Source organism: Mesoplodon bidens (genome assembly GCF_964165515.1).
Source record: "Mesoplodon bidens genome assembly, chromosome: 19".
Classification (NCBI taxonomy): Eukaryota; Metazoa; Chordata; class Mammalia; order Artiodactyla; family Ziphiidae; genus Mesoplodon; species Mesoplodon bidens.
In genome coordinates this window covers 9,759,318-9,780,187 of record NC_138179.1, presented here as the reverse complement: position 1 = coordinate 9,780,187, position 20,870 = coordinate 9,759,318, and the positions used below count along the sequence as shown (strand labels likewise).

The window sequence follows — 20,870 nt, the reverse complement described above, 5'->3', positions numbered from 1 at the left end:
TCAGCCTGGGTCACACTCACAAGTATACCTCCCTTTCTACCACCCTGTACATACACACCTGCCATGTTCCTAGGGGACTGGAAGAAGCAAGAGATTTGGAGCGATACAGACCTGCGTTTGAATCTCGCCTTTTTCACACACTGTTGACCCTTACAAGTCAACTACGCTCTCTGTGTCTGCCATTTAAAATGGGACAGTAATAATTCCTGCCTTTTCTACTACCCTGATTTGCTATGGGGAGCAAGCTAGACAATTAATTACTGTTCAGTCTTATCAAGTGCTGGGGATTGTGTGCACAGACATAAGCGACTTGCATGTATTCTTCACGTGGGTTTCACACTCAAATGCACTCATATCCACACGACGTACACAAGCCTGTCCTGCCCCAGGACAATTGCATGAACACCCACCTCACCCCAAGCAATGCTTTCTGGCTCAGAGCTGCCCCATCAACCCTAACCCTCATCACAGTTTGCAGGGCGTCAGCCTCTTCTGGTTTGTTTTTTACTCACACCAGGACCCAGGGGACTTGTCAGGAACACAATAAAAGGCTGGCCAATCTGGCCCTGTGCCCCACTTCCCTTCTACATAAAGGCCGTCTAACCTCCAGGCATCTGGCCTGAAAGGCCAGGCCAGGACCTGTTCAGCATCTGTGGCTTTGCTTAAAAGACCTGCTAACAGGAAAGTGTCTGGTTCCTTTCCACCCCAAACAGGAAGTGCCTGCCTCTGTCCAGAGGACAGGGCAGCAGGTCACTCACAAGGAGCCTCCTCCCGCCGTGCTGCAGTGGAGTGTCAGTCTCATCTCCGTGGGAGGCTTGCTCTCTACGAAGGCTGGAGGTGCGGAGCTCCAGGGACCCCTCTGTGGGGTGGGTGTGGGTGATGAGGGCACCTGGCACAGAGCAGGCCTACAGTGTTCAACAAATACTCACCAAACACTTACTCTGTGCCCTATGGGAGACACAGGGAAGTCCTGGACGAGGTTTTTGAGCTTGAGGAGTTTCTAGACAAGTCATGCCATTTTTTCATCATTTATTTATTCATTCATTCAAGTCCCCCCCCCCCCACTTTTTTTGGTGCCTACTGTTTCAGGTGCTGTATGAGGCACCGGGGGGTTCAGAGATGAATGATGCAACCTAACTACAGAACAAATTGGCCTCTGAGCGGGTAGGCAAGCCTTGAATTATGTGGTCCAATTATGAGTTCCACAGGATTTTGAAACAGGCAAAAAGATCACTGGGGTCTGGTTTCTACTGTGGTGGGAGTAATAACCTCTCCCTGCCCCCTACAATCTCTTCTCAAGATAGCAGCCAAAGTAATCCTGGTAAAATAGCTCAGATCCCATTGGCGCTCTGCTAAATGGCTCCCTCTACTGGTTTCCCTTCTCATTCTGAGTAAATTCACAGTCCTTGCGGCGTCCTACAAGGCCCTACACCAGTGGTGGAAGAGTTGGGAAGCCAAACAGGGTGGAGGCAACTCAGAAATTATCAACAGTGAGAAGACTCTACCTACCATAGGCTGGAGGGATGAAGGGAGGGGTAGGGTTATGGAGCCCGAGAGCCAGGGTCACCAAGGAAAACTGGGTCTCTGGAGAAGATAGGTGCTGCCTGAGACACCTCCTGTGGCAGACAGCAGGGGTGGGGGAGGAGAAATAACCCTTGATCCTCCCTTTCTTCTACCACCTAATTTCCCACCGAGATGCTCCCTGGCCATTCTAGCTGGAAGCTACCACCTAAGGGAATCTCTGAAATTGAAACCAGCTTGCAGGGGTCAGCTCCCCAAGTGAGGACCCGAGGAATGGATCAGGGGCAAACAGACCCACTACTATGACCTTCCCGGATGCATTCTGCTAAAGCTGATGTATGAAAAGTACCTGCTGTCTTCCCTAAATACATAGAGTGAGGGTTAAAGTTTGTAGCAGATAATCATCCTCGCAAAAGCCTGGAAGGCAGGAGGGCACAGGAGTCAATCTGGAGTCAGTTTGTGGTAGAGAAGGACCCTTCGAAAGAAGACCTAGAACAATGCAGACCTAGGAGGAGTTCTCTGTCTCAAGTTTGGGAGACCACAGACACTGTAAAAAGAACATGGGGCTTGGCCCAAAGGCCTGGATGTGAGTTCTGTTTCTGTCCCTAGTTGGCTGTGTGAACTTGGTAAAGAATTTCACCTCCCCAAGCTTCAGTGTTGAGTCTACAAAATGTGGATAACAGCAATATCTATTTCACAGGGCTGTCCAGCTTAAAAGAGATAATGGATATAAAAAACGAAATGTCACTCCTTTGATTAGATTCCTCAGAAGTTCTCTATTGTTTTAAATTTAACATCCAAACTCCTCCACAAGGCACACAAGGATTTTCAAAATGTGGCTTCTGCCTACCTCTTTCACTTATCACCATTCCCCACCCCTGCAACTCCACAGACCAGCCAGACTGAATCACTAAGAATTCCCAGAACTCTCTTCTCTCCCGGTCTCTGCAAATACAGCCCTTGTTGCCTGGAGCATGCTGTTCCTGATATACACTCCCCCGGCTAACTCCTGTTCTTTCTTCAAAGCTCAGTTTAGGAGGCATCTCCTGCAGGAAGACTTCCTTAATAACCCTTCTACCCTTCCTGTAGGCTAGGTGCTCTTCCTCTGTGTTTTCAGACCACCCTTTGCACCCTCCAATTCTAGCATGTTCAGTAGTTTATTGGAATCATAGGTTTGTAGTGTCCCTGTTATGAGAAGGCCCTTCCTGGAGGGCAGGAGCCATCCTGCTTCCTGTTCCTCTATTTCTAGGTCTTCCAGGGCCTGACACCTAGTAGACCTCAGGAGATGGCAGCTGAGTGAAGAATGCATGAATGAACGGTGGTACAAACTTAAGAGGTTGATGATGAGCAACACTTTTTGTATATCCATCTTTTAAAATAGCCCAATTCTAAAAAAATTCAAAAAGAGGAAAGGGGACTTCCCTGGTGGCGCAGTGGTTGGGAGTCCGCCTGCTAATGCAGGGGATGTGGGTTCAATCCCTGGTCCAGGAAGATCCCACGGGCTGAGGAGCAACTAAGCCCGTGTGCCACAACTACTGAGCCTGAGCCCTAGAGCCCGCGAGCCACAACTTCTGAGCCCACGCACTTAGAGCCTGCGCTCTGCAACAAGAGAAGCCACCGCAATGAGAAGCCGGCGATCGGCAACGAAGAGTAGCCCCCGCTGGCCGCAACTAGAGAAAGCCCGCGCACGGCAACGAAGACCCAACACAACCAAAAATGATAGAATAAATAAACTAAAAAAAATAATTAAAAAAAAAAGAGGAAGAAAAACCTAGAAATCGTGTTCCCTGCTCCCCTCACTGGCAATAACCGAATTCTCTCCTGCCCATCTCCTCCTCTGGGGTTGCCTTCCTCAGTATATACACTGAATGGCTAAATTGTTTTTAGTCATGAAAGAATTTCTATTTCTTTAGCCTTGCTTATTTGGACCTGCCTAGAGAGCTCTGTGACCCTCTACCTCTAGAGCCGAGCTCTCATTAACTGCTAGTATAATGAAGAGAAATGACCTCATGCCTCTTTTTCTGACCTGAAGGCAGTAATTCTGAACTTACCACTCCACCTCCAGCCTAGCCTGCCCCTCCTCCTTTTCCCTGTCACAGTGAATGACACCACCACCTGCCCACTTGTCCAGGTGTGAAACTCAGAATTTACCCAGGACTTCTCACTTCTTTTCCCATCCAAATTGGTCACCAGATCTTGCTCAGTCTACTACCTAAGTATGTCAGGGATCTTTTCACTTACCTCCATCCCCGCAGCCACAACCTAAGTCCAGGTTACTATGATCCCTCACCAGAATTATTGCATTGGTCACCTAATCGGTCTCCCTGCTTTTAGGCACCTCTTATCTCCATACATTCTTCATATTGCAGCCCGAAAATGCAAATCTGATCTTTCTTTAAAATCATCTGGCAGGAGTTACCCACTGCCTTCAATAAAGCACAAACTTTAATGTACTTTACAAGGTCTCAGCTCTTTAGCCCCCTAATTTTCTGGCTTCATCTCCTACCACACTCCCCTCGTGGGTAAACTCCAAACATATTGAATCACTTTTTAAAAAAAGTATTTGTTTATTTGGTTGGGCCGGGTCTTAGCTGCCTGCACGCAGCATCTTCGTTGCCATGTGTTTAGTTGGGGCATGCAGGATCTAATTTCCTGACCAGGAATCGAACCCAGGCCCCCTGCATTGGGAGCGTGGAGCCTTAATCGCTGGACCACCGCGGAAGTCCCGAGTCATTGAAAACACTTTTCCCCACTTAAGAAGTGGTCAGCTTCTGCAAATCCCCTATGGTTTGTCTCAGATGTCACATCGCCCTTGGGGAAAATGTCCTTGTGTGCTCTCTCTGAGCTTTCATAGCCTCACCTCAGACTCGAGAGCTCGAGCCCCCTGTAGGCAGGGCAACAGAATAGTTAGACCCACAGGCAGTGGTGCCTGGTTACCAGGATTCCAATTCCACATTGGCCATTTACCAGTAGTGCGACCCTGGGCAAGTGAATTCTGCCTTCTCGTCTGTAACGTGGGAATAGTATTTCATCAGTCTGTTGTGAGAATTAAACAAGATGATGCAAGGTGCCCGACAATTAGAATTAGCTATTATCCTAGCACCGAAAACTAAAGCTCGACCCCCTACCCTGACACATCCTCAGGGTCCGGTTTGTGTGTGATTTCGTTTTAAGGCACACGTTTGTTCCAGTATCACCTTGTAGTCTGTTACTCGGCAAGTTAGTTACAACAAACCGGGAGACGACTTGGTCCCGGAGTTCGTCACGACTTTTCGGCCCGGAGCTCAGCAACTCCCAACACTCCCAGGTGGCTCAAGCCTTCTGCAGCCCAAGCGGAGCGAACTAGGACATACCATTCGAAATTTCCTTTTCTAACCATATAATCTGTGTTTATAAGGCCTCTCCTCTTTCGCTTCCTAACCTCGAATTCTATTAGATCCAATGAAGTGAAAAATAGGACTGTAATCAGGACGTACCGGGTAGGTTCAGTACCCTCCCCCATCCTGATCGCGGCAGTGGTACGGCCTCTCCACAATTCCCTCTCAATAATGGTACCGTCCGCGAAGGGGGGAACGGGGATTCGGAAGTCCTCTGGGTTCCGGTCTAGCACAGAGCCACCCCTCGAGCCGTGGCGTTGTGGTACCGCCCGCTGCCCTCTGATTGGCTGCCGAAGCCCCGCATTCGGGGCCAGCTTGTCGCGCCGCTCTCAGTACGGCTCCGGCCGCAGCGCCGTTTGGCTCTGGTTTTCGTTGTTCTCGGCGGGTTGTGGGGGCTCTGCGCCGCGGCCGTTAGTCATGTCGGGTAGGTGACTCCTTTAGCGAGCAGCGGCAGCGGCGAGAAGGGGCCCGGCGGGGTTGGGCCGTCTTCCCGCCCACCGGAGGGCCCCGCGGGAAAGTCTCCGGCCCTGAGGGAGGCTGGGGTGGGGGTGTGGGGGGAGGCGGACGCTGCCGCCGCCATGTTGGACTGGAGGGACGCACGCTCCCAACGCTCTCCGTCGGCAAATCCCGGCGGGAGCGCCTCGAGCCCCCGGCCTCTTGGCCCTGTCCTTGGAACCCGAGGCGACGTGCTGCTCCTGGGGGAGGGTGTGTGAATCGGGGGGCGGAGGCCGCTACGCCATCGCAGGGGCGGGGGGAGCCCGTGATTAGAGCATCGGCCGGAGAGAATCGGTGCTTCTGGTTCTCCGCTCCGCCTCAGATCTTTCAGCGAGGCCTCCGGCCAGTCATCTCGCCGCCTCGTCCCTCAGTTTCCCCATCCGTGACGTGGAGCTGGGCCTTCCTGACTCACCCATTCATCAGGTGGGGGCCTTGACGCTCTGGGAGCCCTTTTAAACGACGTTGCCTGACACGAAATCCTACATACATGTCGTCATTCCCTCCGCACCAGCCTCCCGGATTCGAGATGGGGGTGCTTGCGTATAATTCCTCTTCACCCTCCTCTGTCATGTTCACCTCTTCAGTTGTTTATCTCCTGCACGAGCTTGAAAGTGAGCCCTGTCTATTATTGATGGGCTCTTGTAGGTCCCTGTGGCATTTACGTTGAAACATACAGACCAAAGGAAAGGCAGTCTTCCATCAAGCACTTTAAATTGACCGAGGCACCCCCGTTGTGTGGAAGAGAAAAAGAGGCCTTGGTCTTATCAGGACAGCCCGTTTAGATCTTGCGAAAGCAGAATATAAAGTCCAGGACGTGGGTCTGCTCTTGATTTAGCAGTCCAAGCTGCCACACAAGGCCCTCTGTTGTTGGGCACGTCGCAGGCTGCAGAGAAAGACCCGGCTCTCCACTTGCTAGGAACCATCATGAGAATTACATGTTACTTTTCAGGTGGAAAAGCAGAACACGTCCCATTGGTTGGGATGTAAACGACTGCTGGCAGAGTATTTTACATTTTTTTAAGGGAGAACCTGTTGATATTAAAAAAAACAAAAACACAACCCCCCCCCCAAGTAATCCAGTTTTGCCGAAGAGTGGAAATATGTGACAAAAAGGAAGCAGCAGGCTGAGAGGAGACCAAATTAGCAAGAATGGTTGGACAGGGAAATGACAAACATTCTTTAGATTAACATTGATGTTAAGCCAGAAGGTTGATCTTTAAGGGGAAGGGGCACCTACCTGATGTAAGAGGCTGTTAATTGCACAGAATTTGTCTCTTTAATTCTTGCTCAAGCAAGAAATAATTTCTTACCCCAAAGGTGACATTGGTACATATTTTACCAGCTGCATAATTTGGAATGAAGTCTGGTAAAGCTCCACAGAAGTACATAGAAGTACACTCAGGAGGGTGTGTAACCCATCTGTGACGTAAAAAAAAAAAAAATTTTAAGATTCTCCCACCTTCATGCAGAAATTTACCATTTCAATGGATACAGTGCTCATTAAAAACCATTAACCTGTCTCGATTTTTGACATAATTATTGGTTTAAAGCAATGGCTTATTTTTGTAGGACTGGGTAGCTTTTATGGAAAATTAAATTTTAGAGGTGTACCGTTTGTAAAATCCAGGATTTTCAGCGTGTCATAATAGTGTGTGAGCTGGGTGATCCATTTTCACTGGTCTTCAAAATTACCAAGACAGTAGTTACTTGTCATTGTGTAATTTGAGTTTTTTTAACATCAAAATTGACTTTCATATCAAAAAGAACTAATAATTGCTTGTTTCTACATTAAGTCAACTAGAGTTAGAATCTTTTAGTGTTGTTATATACTCTGTACATTTTGTAATTTGTGTATAAAAATAATACTTTCGACTTTGTATAAAAATAGGAATAATGCTTTTGACTTGTTCTTGATGAATGTTTAAGTTAATAAATTTAACAGAGCAGACTCCCCCCTAAACAACTAACGGCATTAAGTTTAGTTAAGTCCTTTAAACATTCCAAACTATACTTGTAAATTTAACTTGTCAAATTGACTCAGCCACTACAGGTGCCTGACAGGACAGACTTATAAGCCTAATAAAATAAATGCTTACCTAATAAATAAATCAGAGTTGTAAATATTGTGAGTCAGACTGTCAGACAAATGTGTATTGTCTGACACCTTTGAAGTTAAAATCAAATCTAATATCAGTTGTACATCTAAAAATTACAAAGTCAAGAAACTTCTTTTGGCACTATGGCAGACTAAGATAACTTGTAAATCCTCTGTCTACGAATAGCTAAAAATGCAAGAACTTACATAAAACAAAGGGCGAGCCCCTGCTGCCAGAAATGAAGTAGAAGCCAGCATGGTAGGCATAGAGAAGGGTGTAGGTCTCATTCAGAGACTTGGAGTTTATTGCCCAAATAACTAAGGACAGGAGATGCAGCCTTGAGACCATTAGAGCCGTGTAATGGGAGCCCTTACATAAAACCTGGATGTTTGAAGGACTGTATCTTCAGTGAAAGAATGAACTAGAAAAACCTTTGTACCAGGATAGGAGATAACAAGGAAGCCTGGGCCTTGAGTGAGGGAATTTGTAACTTGGGACCTGTGCTTCATACAGTTTCGGTGTACATTTAGATTAGTTATGAGGTCCAGGAAACCTCAGGCCAAGAAATTTAACATAAAAATTGGTTCTAGACTGACAGTAACCTTGGGGTTCCTAGTAAAAACAAACGAAAGACCTTTTCTGAGGAAATTTCAGAGCCTAGGTCACGAGGAATCTTACAGAAAAAACAAGGCTTGCAGAGCATAAGTTCACAGTAAAACATTACAGAATTCTGGAAGACAATTCACCAAAATAAGAGTGACAAATGGCATTTGAGTCCCTAATAGATAGTCTGAAAGCGAGTATTAATGTGTTTAAAATGATTAGAAACCTAAAAGAAGTAATCAACCCTAAGACCAAGACATGGAAAATGGTTACGTAGATTGGAAAAAGAACCAAGTGTCGTGTAACTTCTAGAAATGGAAAAAGTGGCTAAGTTGGATTGCACATGGACCTAGCAGAAGAAATAATTAGTGAGGTAGAAAATAGATACAGTTACCCAGGATTCAGTTCAGAAGGATAAAGATGAAAATTGAAATTTTAAGAAGCATAGGAAATAGATTGTGAAGCCCTGTCATACATCTAATATGAGTTCGAGAAGGAGTAAATGGTGAAGAATTAATAGATAGTAGAGAGTTTTCCAAAACTGATGGATCAAGAAGCAGTAGTCTCAAACATGAGACATAATCAATTCGTACCTAGATACATAAACGTGAAGCTGCAGATTATGAAATACCAGTGACAAACCTATCAGAGGAAATAGAGAAAAGGTAAGATTGGTAGACTTCTTAAAAGTTTTAAGAAGCCACTAAATGATCTTTGGAATTTAGAGGAAAAATAATGTTTGACCTTGACTTTTTTTACGCAAATAAAAGACTAAGAATACTACTTTCAGGCCTTTACTGAAAGAACGAATAAAAGAAATCCGAAGGGGAGCAGTGGGATGCAAAAAGATACAGAGGAAGCAAATGCAGTAGATAAAAAGTATTGACCGTGGAATCTCGAGTTTTAAAGAGGAAGCAAAAGATAACGGAAAGAAAAAGTGGAAGCAAAATAATAGGTGAAGGCTGTGATTGGCATTATAGCATTAAAATTCTTGTATGCGGGCTTCCCTGGTGGCGCAGTGGTTGAGAGTCCGCCTGCTGATGCAGGAGACACGGGTTTGTGCCCCGGTCCGGGAGGATCCCACATGCCGCGGAGCGGCTGGGCCCGTGAGCCATGGCCGCTGAGCCTGCGCGTCCGGAGCCTGTGCTCCGCAACGGGAGAGGCCACAACAGTGAGAGGCCCACGTACCGCAAAAAAAAAAAAATTCTTGTATGCTAGTGGAGGTCGAAGATCATTTTGAACTTTATCAAGAATGCATGTTAAGAATTGAACATACTCTTTAAATTACGAAGTGACTTATTAAAAGAACAGAATTTGAACGTCTAACTTCCAAAGCAGTAGAGGGGGAAAGGGAGTAAGGAAAATCCAATAGAAGGAAGTTAAGGGGTTGAAAAAAAAAGACCCTGGTAAGTAGAGAGTCTAGTATAGGCTGGTAGGAATAAATAAAAAGTAACAATAATAAAAATATGAAAACATCAGTTGAAAAACAAAGATTTTCACATTGGGAAAAATTGATCTAGATGTATGCTCTCACGGGTTCGTGTCCCGGTCCGGGAGGATCCCACATGCCGCGGAGCGGCTGGGCCTGTGAGCCATGGCCGCTGAGCCTGCGCGTCCGGAGCCTGTGCTCCGCAACGGGAGAGGCCACAACAGTGAGAGGCCTGCGTACTGCAAAAAAATAATAATAATAGTTTAAAAAGTGACATACCTAAAACATCAGAATAAGAAGTGTTAAAAGTATAGAGATAGAAAAATATTAATCAGGCAAACATCAACCAAGAGGAAGATTGTTTAGTTACATTAGGACATTTTTAATGATAGTCTTCATGTAATGTTAAAAGGAAATTTTTAAAAAGAGGAAATTCACCAGGAAGCTGTAAATCTGTACTTTTATGTGCTTTAACAATATGGCCTCAAAGTGTAGAAAGCAAAAAAACACTCAGTGAAAGAAATTGACAAATACAGAGTCAAACAGGGAATTAAAAAAAATTTAAACATACTTCTCTGTGTAATTAATAGATCAGGTAGACCAAACAAGAGTAAGAATATGAATAATAGAACTAACAACTAACATCATCTTACAGATATACAGAATTCTTTCAACATTTAGATAATACAGTTCTTTTCAAGCACATAGGAGACATTTATGTAAGTAAAAGTGTTTACCAAGGGGAAAAGTGAAAAACAGCAAATCCTAACAAATACCTGGAATAGTACAGAAAATACCTTTTCTGGCTGCAATGTAATAAGACAAAACCACAAAGAGTGTCAAAACCCTATACACTTGGAAATAAAAGCACCTCTAAATAATTCATGGGCCCAGATACAAGGCTCAAGTGTCAAGTACTCATAATGAGCAGTTGTTTAAAATGCCATAAATAACATAAACTGATTTTCTCTGGTGAATGTAAAACATCTACTTTCACTATGAGCTCGACTTGTTGGTCAATACTCTTATTTCTATATTCTAGAGTTTTAAAGTCAGCCAGCTGAAGAAGTCAGATTTACAGTTTCAGAGAGCTGAAGTGACTGGGTTAAGAGCTCTAATACTTACTAGATTTAAGCCAGGGTCATAAGACATATGTGCTGTGTACTTCTATAATTTTTGCCTGAGCCAAAGTACAATAAGGTCTTGGACTCTACTCTGTCACTGAGAGAACCCACGTCAGTGCCTTGGGATATAATTTAACTTAAAGCTTCATGCATCCCCAGTGTATGTATATTTGTTTTACTCATACACCCCCTCCTCCCACTGTAATCCTTTTTAGTTTCTGAATTGGTTGAAACTAACTTCCTTTGCCATTTGATAGATGCATCTAATCTCTTTATGATCCAGTTAGATTCTGTATCCTTTTCATATTTTTCTTATTTGGTTAGTTACAAATCTAGGCATCTTATTATGGGCAGTGATGCACAATTTTTTTTTCGTCTCAGGTAGCCTTATGTCCAAATTCATAAAAGAAGTAGTTTGTGTCAGTATTTCATTCAATATTTTAGTAAAGGATTAAAAAAATTCTTGTTCAGTCTGATTGGAGATCTCTACTGTAGAAAAGTGGCAAATTTGATGTCACCCACTTATACAGCCAGTGACAGTGTTTTCATATTGTAGCTTTATATGAATTGAATGAAAAAGTCATTGATGTGATTTGATATTTGGCAGGTTTTCAGAACTGTTCAACAACAAATGGTTTTATTCAAATTAGATGAGGTTGGGCCTAATAGCAGTTGAAGACTATCAGTCATTTTTTTTGCAGTTGAAAGAGTATTTAATATGATATTCTTCTCTTACTCATCACTAATAAAATTAGGTCATTCATTTGACTCTGAGGAGAAGCCTAGAGGGTAGAGCCTCTTCAAAAAATTTTGGAATAACCGACATTTTAAAGTATTGAGAAAACTTCACAGTTCAAATTATTTTTATTATTTTGACATATATTACTCAACTCATGCCTTCCTTGGTAGTTTTTATTGCCAATAAGGAAGCTAGAGGTAAGTATTGCTGTGTGGGTATATACCAAGTGGCTTAGCTGCTTTTACCAAGTCTTTGGAGATCTTTTTGTTGCTGCTGACTGCCAAAGCAATCCAGTCCAATCTAAGGGAATGGTGTATATGTTAGGCTGGCAAGGATATGAAGTAAATGTAATCCTGGGGATTTATCTTAGAGTGTGTATTTTCCCCTTTTTGATCCTGATTAGTTTTTTTAACAGATGTCTTTTTATATATAAAGATAATATAACTTGAGCTTTTGAGTTTTTGTTGAAAGGATGGGTTTTTCACTGACCTTCTCATTTGTTCACTTGGTTTTTGTGACCATCAGGACATGTTTGTAGAGTAGTTGTTTTCAAAGCTGTAGTTACTGTAAATAGCTAATACTATTGGCACAGATTTTTCCTTGCACTGTATTTTTAACTTCTAGTTTTTCTTTCTGTAGTTTATGATATTTTCTTATCACATTTCATCTGTAAGAGCTAAAGTCAGCCTTTGAGGGAAGCCTAATTTTAAATAAGATTAAAAATTCTTTTTATGTGTTTTAGATTCTGGAAGTTACGGTCAGTCTGGGGGTGAGCAGCAAAGGTAAAGTATACGTACATTTCAGTAATACCATGAACGAGTAGAACTGAGGAAAAAAGATAAATTTAGTCAGGCTTTCCTCTTAAGCTTTGGTATCTTGACGTCTTAAAAGAGTTAAATCTTAGTTTGTGAAGGGGAAAGAGTCAGCCTATGTACATGGGTGCTGTAAGATATTTTTCTTTTTTTAAAAGGCTGTTTGAATCAGTAAATATAGGTGCCCCCTAGAGATTAAAGTGAATCTCATAGGTATTATAAAGATTGTTTCCTTTAAGAAATTATTTAGAAGGAACAATTACTGAAAGGATTTAAGTAGTTGAACTATAACAGCTTAGAAAAAGCATTTAATTTTTTTGATTGTATATAATATGCTAAATGTGTTTTTTCTGGAGTGGATTTTCTTGAAGCACTAGGATAGAAGTGTTTAGCATTTTTAAAATCATCCTCACCATGCTCACAATAAAAAGAAAAGTCTGTTTTTATGTGAATGTATACATGCAGTAGGATTCTCCTGCTTACCAGAAATACAGCCTTCACTTGAAGTATAAGTGTTTTGCAGCTCAGTGTGAGATATTCGGAAGAGCATCTCAGATGCCTTCTGTCATCAAGTTTTAAGCTTCATGAAAACAAAACTGATTTGACTTTTTAATTCTCGTGGGATAGACCCTCATAGTAGGCAACTAGCAAATGTTTATTCAATGAAATATGTTTTATAAAGTTAAGAAATTCTGTTAGCACTTGATAGCTCTAAAATAGTAAGACTTTTTTGGCATACGTTTTGTTTTTCTTTGGTATATATTCAGAAAGTTTGTTTCTGACTTGTTAAAGCTTATATGCACTAAAATTAAAGAAAGTTCAACTCTGAGAAAGCTGCATGTATTCGTTCAGTCAACAGACTATGCCATCCTATGCTGTGACACTGGGGATACAATATACTTCCGTTCTCTGATAGTATTCTGAAGCTGTACATGCCGCGCATTACCGAGGCACTAAAAACTGGATGTTTAGTGCCGCACTGGGCATTTTCTAGGGTGTCAGAGACGAACTTAAGGCAAATGGTAGGAAGAAATTAGTCTGTCACAGTACAGCTAACTGGATGAAAGCTCTAACTTCAAGAGTCATTAGTTTTCTGCTTCAGATATTTATTATGGCTCTTGCTACCATGTCGTCACTCCCCTCCACCCCCAGCCTCCCACCCATCCAAGCATAATTCTCTTGGAATTTTCTAGCACTGGTGAAGTTTTGTTTATTTGTGGGAGATTGTCAAAGCAAAACTTCTGGTGTGTGTTTGGCATTTAAGAGGTCTGGGAGTGATTTCATGTATGTCTTTGACAGTCTTTGGTTATCACCTTTCAATTTAGACTTGAAGAGGTAGTTAAATCGACAGTCTCTCAGGAAAGAAGCTTGTATTTGAGTTGAAAGTTGAAAATGAAGATAGGGTTAAGTTAAGCTTTTAAATTCTAGCACATTTCTTTCAAGTAGTACACTTTTCTTTTACAGTTATTCTTCCTATGGAAATCAAGGCAACCAAGGTTATGGACAAGCACCACAAGTAGGTTAAATATAAATTGAGTTCTTTATAAATAGTTTTAATCTTAAATATGCAGTGAAACTTGTATTTACCTAAATTTCAGAGCTATTCTGGCTATGGGCAAACTACTGATTCTACATATGGGCAGAACTATGGCAGCTACTCCAGTTACGGACAAAGCCAATCAGGTTGGACTGATTTGTTAAATCTGCTGTTTTAGAAATTTAAAGTCAGAACCTTTCCTAAATGGTATATCCATTCAATCTTTAGGTTATTCACAGTCCTATGGTGGTTATGAGAATCAAAAGCAGAGCTCATATGGCCAGCAACCTTATAATAACCAGGCACAGCAAAACATGGAATCATCAGGAGGGTAAGGAAACAGTAAAAGTACTGAGGTGTTGGGAAGTGGAAATAACACTTTGGGTATTAAACAGTTTTCACTAACAAAGTCCTAGCTTTAAACTTTTTTTTTTTTTTCCAGAAAAGTGTTGATGGTGTATGAATTTCACAGTTTTGTGCTATAAAGAATGTGGAAATTGTCAATATTGATATTTGATTCTTATGATGGGTTATTTGTACAGTTAGTTTAGCTGTAAATGAATGCACATGATTTAAATGTTAAAATGTAAAATTTGAACCTCTGCTTTATACCTGAGATGAAATAAAAACCTGCCTATAAAAGGAGACTTAATCAATGCTTACTTTTCATTTCCATTTTATTTTTTAACCATTTTAATGTATTTAATGTCCTTTTCAGGGGCAAAAATATTAAAGAAAAAAATGACCAAAACCTATGCACGTATTTCAAATACCCTAAAAAATGTTTTAATTGTTAATATAGGTAGGTGAATATTAGCAATTTTACAGGTCTTCTATATTTTTTTAAAATTTTCTGATTTGAGGAGCCTGTACTTGTTATTAATTTTAGTAATAGCAACTTACTTTTTACTGTGCTTTACAAAGTACAAACGTAGGGAATACTATCCAGAAAGCGTGTTACATTAGAAGGCTCTTCAAGCCTGGCTAGTTTTAAATTTAAGGAGAATCTTTTCATAGGGATGCATTTTTGGTAATGTGACGTATAAATGTGGACCAAAGAGAAATGTTAGATTTGGTTTGACAGTCATTCTAAAGTGGAAGGTCTAGGGTTCTGACGTTTGTGATGTGCTTTGGGTAGGGAGTTGGGGAACCGATCTTTATTAGATTGTTTTGATCATTTGATACAGAATAAGATGTGACTATTAAGTTGTGAGGCCATTTTTGTCCCCCCCCCTTTTTTTGAGTAAACATTAGAACTCAAATCCAATTAAGTGTTTCTTTCAACATTCCCATCCTGAGAGCAGGTAATTAATAGTCATATTGCTCAGAACATACTTAGAATTTTCTTTTTGATTTGCAAGAGAAAATAAAGCAGTCTCATTTGGTAGTTAGACTTTGTTTCAGTTAAAAGATGGCATCACAAAGCAAGTTCCTTCCTCTTACTCAGCAGATTAAAACTGTGGATGATTTATTGCTATTTTCTAAAATTTACTATTATTGAAGATACTTAGAAGAATGTACTAAAGATAAGGTTCTAAAGATGAGAAAATAGTCCCCAAAATATTATTAAATAATATTGTTGTTAAAACTGAGATAGAGCCTTTTAGTGTAACTATTAAAAGGAGTCAGCACTTGCTGTGTCATGTTTGTTAAAGAGTCAGACATATTACTGTACTTTATGTCATCTTTAATTTTTTTTTAATTCAAGGACATGATAAAAACCATAGTGATTTTCTTGCTTCTCTACAGTTTTCAAAGGTGTGTGTGTGTTTTCTCATAATGTGACACCTCTTCAGTGATAGTAGAACTGTTGTTTGAAAGTCATTCCATTGGTGATAAGATTCTGTAGATAAAAGAGCTAAATGATTCCTATCAGAAAAGGGTAGTAAATGTGGATGAGGTCTAGCTGGGCAGGCCTCTTATAGCAATCAGTCTCAGTCAGCCTGCTGCAGTAAACAGTCCTTCTGTAAAATCACTCAAGTTCTTGATTTCTGTTTAGCCAAGGTGGAAGAGCGCCTTCATATGACCAGTCAGACTATGGTCAACAAGATTCATATGACCAGCAGTCAGGCTATGATCCACATCACGGCTCTTATGCCGAGCAGTCAAATTATGATCAGCAGCATGATTCCTATAATCAAAACCAGCAATCCTACCATTCACAAAGGGAAAATTACAGCCACCACACACAAGGTAAGATATACTGACCTCTATTATTTTTCCTTTTTTCCCTTCATAGGATTGTGTATTGAATTCTGTATTTAAAGACCCACAGAGGGTTTCAACTGGTTGTAAGAATTTAGAGTGACCCTGAACATATGTTCTGTCTCATGTCCATCAAAACTAGTTTATTAGATTGATATTTCTGAACTTCTTGGAGACTCCAGATGGTCACGTGAGTTTTGCTGGCTGAGGTTTTGAATTTCCTTTGTTGTCTCCGTCAACTGATCATTTGACAATGCTGCTGCTACCACTTCCTTTTTATAATTGAATTTAATTTTTTTTTCTTTTGTTTTGCGGTACGCGGGCCTCTCACTGCCGCGGCCTCTCCCGTTGCGGAGCACAGGCTCTGGACGCGCAGACTCAGCGGCATGGGTCACGGGCCCAGCCGCTCCGCGGCACGTGGGATCTTCCCAGACCGGGGCACGAACCCGTGTCCCCTGCATCGGCAGGCGGACTCCCAACCACTGCGCCACCAGGGAGGCCCTAATTTAATTTTTAAACATTTTTTATTTTTTGGCTGCACCGCGTGGCATGTGGGATCTTAGTTCTCCAACCAGGGATCGAACCTGTGCCCCCTGCAGTGGAAGCACGGAGTCTTAACCACTGGACCTCCAGGGAAGTCCATGCTACCAGTTTTCTTGGTACTGGTGCTGTATGTGATTTGAGGAAATTATGATCCTATATTATCCTTCTCTAACCTCAACTAAGAAGGACCAGTCATTCTTTCTTTTATATATATCATTTTATATATATCATGATATTTAGGAATCTGATCAGCCATAAAAATGAATGCTTCAAGGGCAAAGGTCCTGCCTTACTCATTTTTGTACCTGCTCGATAAATATTTGTTCAGTAGTTGAATGAATGAATAAGTGAATGAGTAAGAGTGGAAGCTCATTCACTGAATATCTTCTTCAGTGAATATATTCACTGAATATCTCTCAGTTTGAAAATCTAGTTATTCCTTGTCTGTGTTTGATTTACATGGAAATATTTTCGACATGAAAAATAACTTTTAAGATTAGGGTATTCTTTTAAAATATTGATTGATTGATTGATTGATTGACTTGGTTGTACCAGCTCTTAGTTGCAGCTTGCGGGCTCCTTAGTTGTGGCAGGTGGGCTCCCCAGTTGTGGCTTGCCAGCTCCCTAGTTGTGGCATGTGAACTCCTGGTTGCGGCATGCATGTGGGATCTAGTTCCCCAACCAGGGATTGAACCCGGGCCCCCTGCATTGGGAGCGTGCGCCTTAACCACTGCGCCACCAGGGAAGTCCCTAAGATCAGGGTATTCTTTTAATTTATTAGAGTTCTGTACCTAATGTACTTTACTCAAACTACTCCATATTACCATCACATCAAATGGTGATGTCCACATCACCATTTTGCTGTCTGGCTTTGGTAGAATGGAATTTGACACACGTATAATTCTCATACATTTAATTCCAGATGGTGTTATGATGACTTGCACTTGAGTTTTGTGCACATGTGCCATTTTCTGAAGGTCACAGGTGACCTAAAGAGCTATTTAAGATTATGTTGTGGAAAGCCTCTGTCAGAAATTTTAAGTTGTTTATGTGTGTCTGTATGAATTTTCTTTTTTGTAGATGACCGTCGTGATGTGAGTAGGTATGGAGAAGATAATAGAGGATATGGCGGGTCACAGGGAGGAGGTAGAGGGCGTGGGGGCTATGACAAGGACGGACGAGGTCCTATGACAGGAGCAAGGTAAGTGTTTAGGTACAGATGTCTACACTTCTTCTCTCTCTTTTTTTTTTTTTTGTTGTTACTTAGCTGGTTTGATTCCATCATCTGATTTAGTGAAGAGGCCTAAAAAAGAGATTATGTTGTAGAGAAGAGGACAGAAATTAAAAACTTATTTTCAGTCTTAAGATGTCACATAAATTACCTCAAAATAGGCTTTGTTAGCCGTTAGTTTATGTGGTATATATTAAATACCAATGGAGAAAAGTCCCCTACTATGGTGTGGTTAAACCACTTAACTATGTTTTTCCTGCCAGAGCTATTGACTCTAAACTCCTTTAAAAGATGACTCTGGGAAATCCAAGTGTTTTATGTGTAGAAAATACAAGGTAAGTCAATTCTAGATTGGAAGGTGGAGAGGCTGTTCTTTAATCTGGAATCCCCTTGGGAAGGGAAAATATTAGGAGGCAATAGCAGATTATAAATTTGGGGTTGGTAAATGAGAGAAAGATTTTATGGAACTGAACTATTTTGTCCCCATTCTTAAGTAAATAATTATTGAGATAATGAGTGCAATGTCACATACCATTGCATATTTTGTCTAGACTAAGCTGTGGAAAAGGAATGACTTTTTAATTCAGCTTTCCTTTTCTCCATTGTTAGTGTTATCAGGTTTTGGTATTTATGGCATATGTTATGAAAGGTGGCTTTAAAATTACTTTCAAATATATGTGTAAGTCTAGCGCTTTTGCTCTAAAAATAGGAATGAAAAAGTAGTTGACATTGTCCTCAGATGAGGTTTGTAGGTTGCACATTTCGTGTGTAAAATATACAGGCTTGAAAGATAATTTGTGTTCCTTGGGAATTGAAATTGTCAGCCTGTTAACTGACAATATTATATCAATACCAGGTCACTCTTTTGCTTCTTAGGGACTGTTTGTCTGTTCCCTGAGGTGACCTGAGAAAATCAGTTACATACAGCACTGTTAATTTTTCAAGTGAGCCAGGAATTTGATCTCATTGACTTTCTCTCTTGTTTAGTGTATAGTGCTTTGGTCTGGCAAATCTAAAGTCTAAACATATTTGATAAATTTTTATAAGACTTGAACATTAAATGTCTTTTGATTGATAGCCAAAGTCAATTTATTAAGGTAAAACAAGTATATCGTATGCCTCTTCATTATCATGTGGATGTAAGTGAACAACGTAGAGTGGTACGGTGCTTACTCTCTACCTAATAGCCTCCCTCCCTCAAACAGAATCCCAGACAAGATAACTAACAGGTAGATGTGATTTTCCGGTTAATATGTTTTAGATAATTGGCTGCCTTGGGATGCTATATGTTTTACAGCATATCATAGGTTTAATTTTCTTCATAAGGAAGTTATAATTATATCTATAGATCATCTATGAAACTATGACAGTGTCTGACTGAGAATGGTAGATCCCCACTTTTCAGGAGGAGGAGGGTAAGGAAGTCTTTAAAAATATGTTTTCGTTTTTGAGAGATGACTTATCTTAGAATCAGAGTTGAAAGGACCTTGAGTGATCCTCCTGCTAAAGGAGGGAAGATCTGTATCTTAACCAACCCTGGGCGTACCAGTTTTAAGCGCTTTGATAAACCTCTTTGGCAACATTTCAGTATAATTTTTGGCTCAGGTACTGAATCATGAACTAAGTTTTTGATTTTCAAATCTTTTTATTTAACTTTAGAACCTCTTCAAACAAAATCTTGTGTAGAAGCCCAGTATATATTAGGTCAAAATGATGGTGATCTGGTTCAAGTCAGGGTAGGGTTTTTGGGGGAGAGGTCTTACCCAGTTGCTGTCTGTATACTCCCTCCCTCCCCCCACCCCACCCCCTTAGCCAATAAATGGAATGTGCATGAAAGGCCTTTTAAGAAGTTTATGTGAATGATTATACGTACTCTCTATATTGGATGGGCAAACTTTTTATGTGAAAGGCCACATAGGGAATAATGAAGGCTTTGCAGGCCATGCGGTTTCTTTTGCAGCTGCTCAGCCCTGCTCCTGTAGCACCAGAGCAGCTATAGACAATATATAAATGAATAAACATGGTTGTGTTCCAATAAAACTTCATTTACGGATACTGAAATACGAAGTTCATATAATTTTCATGTGTCACAATATCTTGTTCAGGATGTGATTTTTAGCTTATTTATAGGGGTGAAGTGTTTCAAATGAAAAAAAAAAAAAAAAAAAAGAGACCAGTTTCAGGGCTTTTTTCCCCCTACACTTGGTTTTACATTTAAGTACCAGAAATACCCAAACATTTTTTGTTAGTCTTCGTCAACACTCCCATTTGTGTTTGTAATCATCTTACTTAAAAATAGCAAGGTTGAAAATATGATCCTTTGAGGGCTGTTTGAAGAATATCTGGCATTAGTTGGGTTTATAATTAAAGAAGAGGCACAGTTTGCAGGTGAAGGTGGGATGTGTGGTAAAGGATATGACATTCTTAGACTCAAGTTGTATGATTACTTGACTGCAGGAAGAATTCAGACCAAAGGAAGCTGTCAGCTTTCCAATTTTGGAAGAGAAACGTGAAGACGATAGGGACTATAGGAAACAGTGTTTTTCTTTGAAAAAGCAGTTGCAGCAAAAAAGATTGAATTTCTAATTGTCATCTAAAATAGATCAGTGGCCTCCTACTGGACTAGAAGCTTAAGGCCATAAATTTTTTCAGTGTTTTTAACTTTAGCATTGTGCTGAATGCGTTGCAAAATTCCTAGAACTTTATAGATAACCATTTTCCATTATTAGCATGTCATCAAGTTAAGTAGATTTTTTAGGCTTTAATATCTCAAGTGTCAAAAAAGATATCTTGAATTTTGAATGTCTTCTTGTAAGAGTTTTTGAATAGCTTTCTTAAAAATGTGCATGTGTGCTGGTGATAGCCCAGCCAGTGCTGCCCAATATAAATATAATGTGGGTTAACTGTGAGCCATTTGTGTAATGTAAAATTTTCTAGTAGCCACATTAAGAAAAATAAACAGCTGAAGTTAATTTTGATAATATATTTTATTTAATCTAACATATCACAAATATTTTATGTAATCATTATAAAAATTATTGAGATATTGCATATTCTTTTTTTTCATACTAAGACTTTGAAATCCATTTCGTATTTTACATTTAGAGTACATCTCAATTTAGACTCTCCATATTTCAAAAGGTCAGTAGTCACATATG

At 40.8% G+C, this 20,870-nt stretch overlaps 1 protein-coding gene across 2 annotated transcripts in view; it reads left to right on the top strand.

Annotated features, from left to right (window-relative positions):
* Positions 1 to 5,211: 5,211 nt before the first annotated feature.
* TAF15 (TATA-box binding protein associated factor 15) overlaps positions 5,212 to 20,870 on the top strand; it is a 30,076-nt gene continuing 14,417 nt past the window's right edge. Inside the window, exons 1-7 of one of the 2 annotated variants that reach the window (XM_081218695.1) lie at positions 5,212 to 5,322; positions 12,127 to 12,166; positions 13,661 to 13,712; positions 13,795 to 13,879; positions 13,962 to 14,064; positions 15,733 to 15,926; positions 17,562 to 17,682. In XM_081218695.1, coding sequence (XP_081074821.1) covers positions 5,316 to 5,322; positions 12,127 to 12,166; positions 13,661 to 13,712; positions 13,795 to 13,879; positions 13,962 to 14,064; positions 15,733 to 15,926; positions 17,562 to 17,682 — 602 coding nt within the window. In that variant the 5' untranslated portion in view covers positions 5,212 to 5,315. The other variant, XM_081218696.1, reaches the window with a different exon arrangement.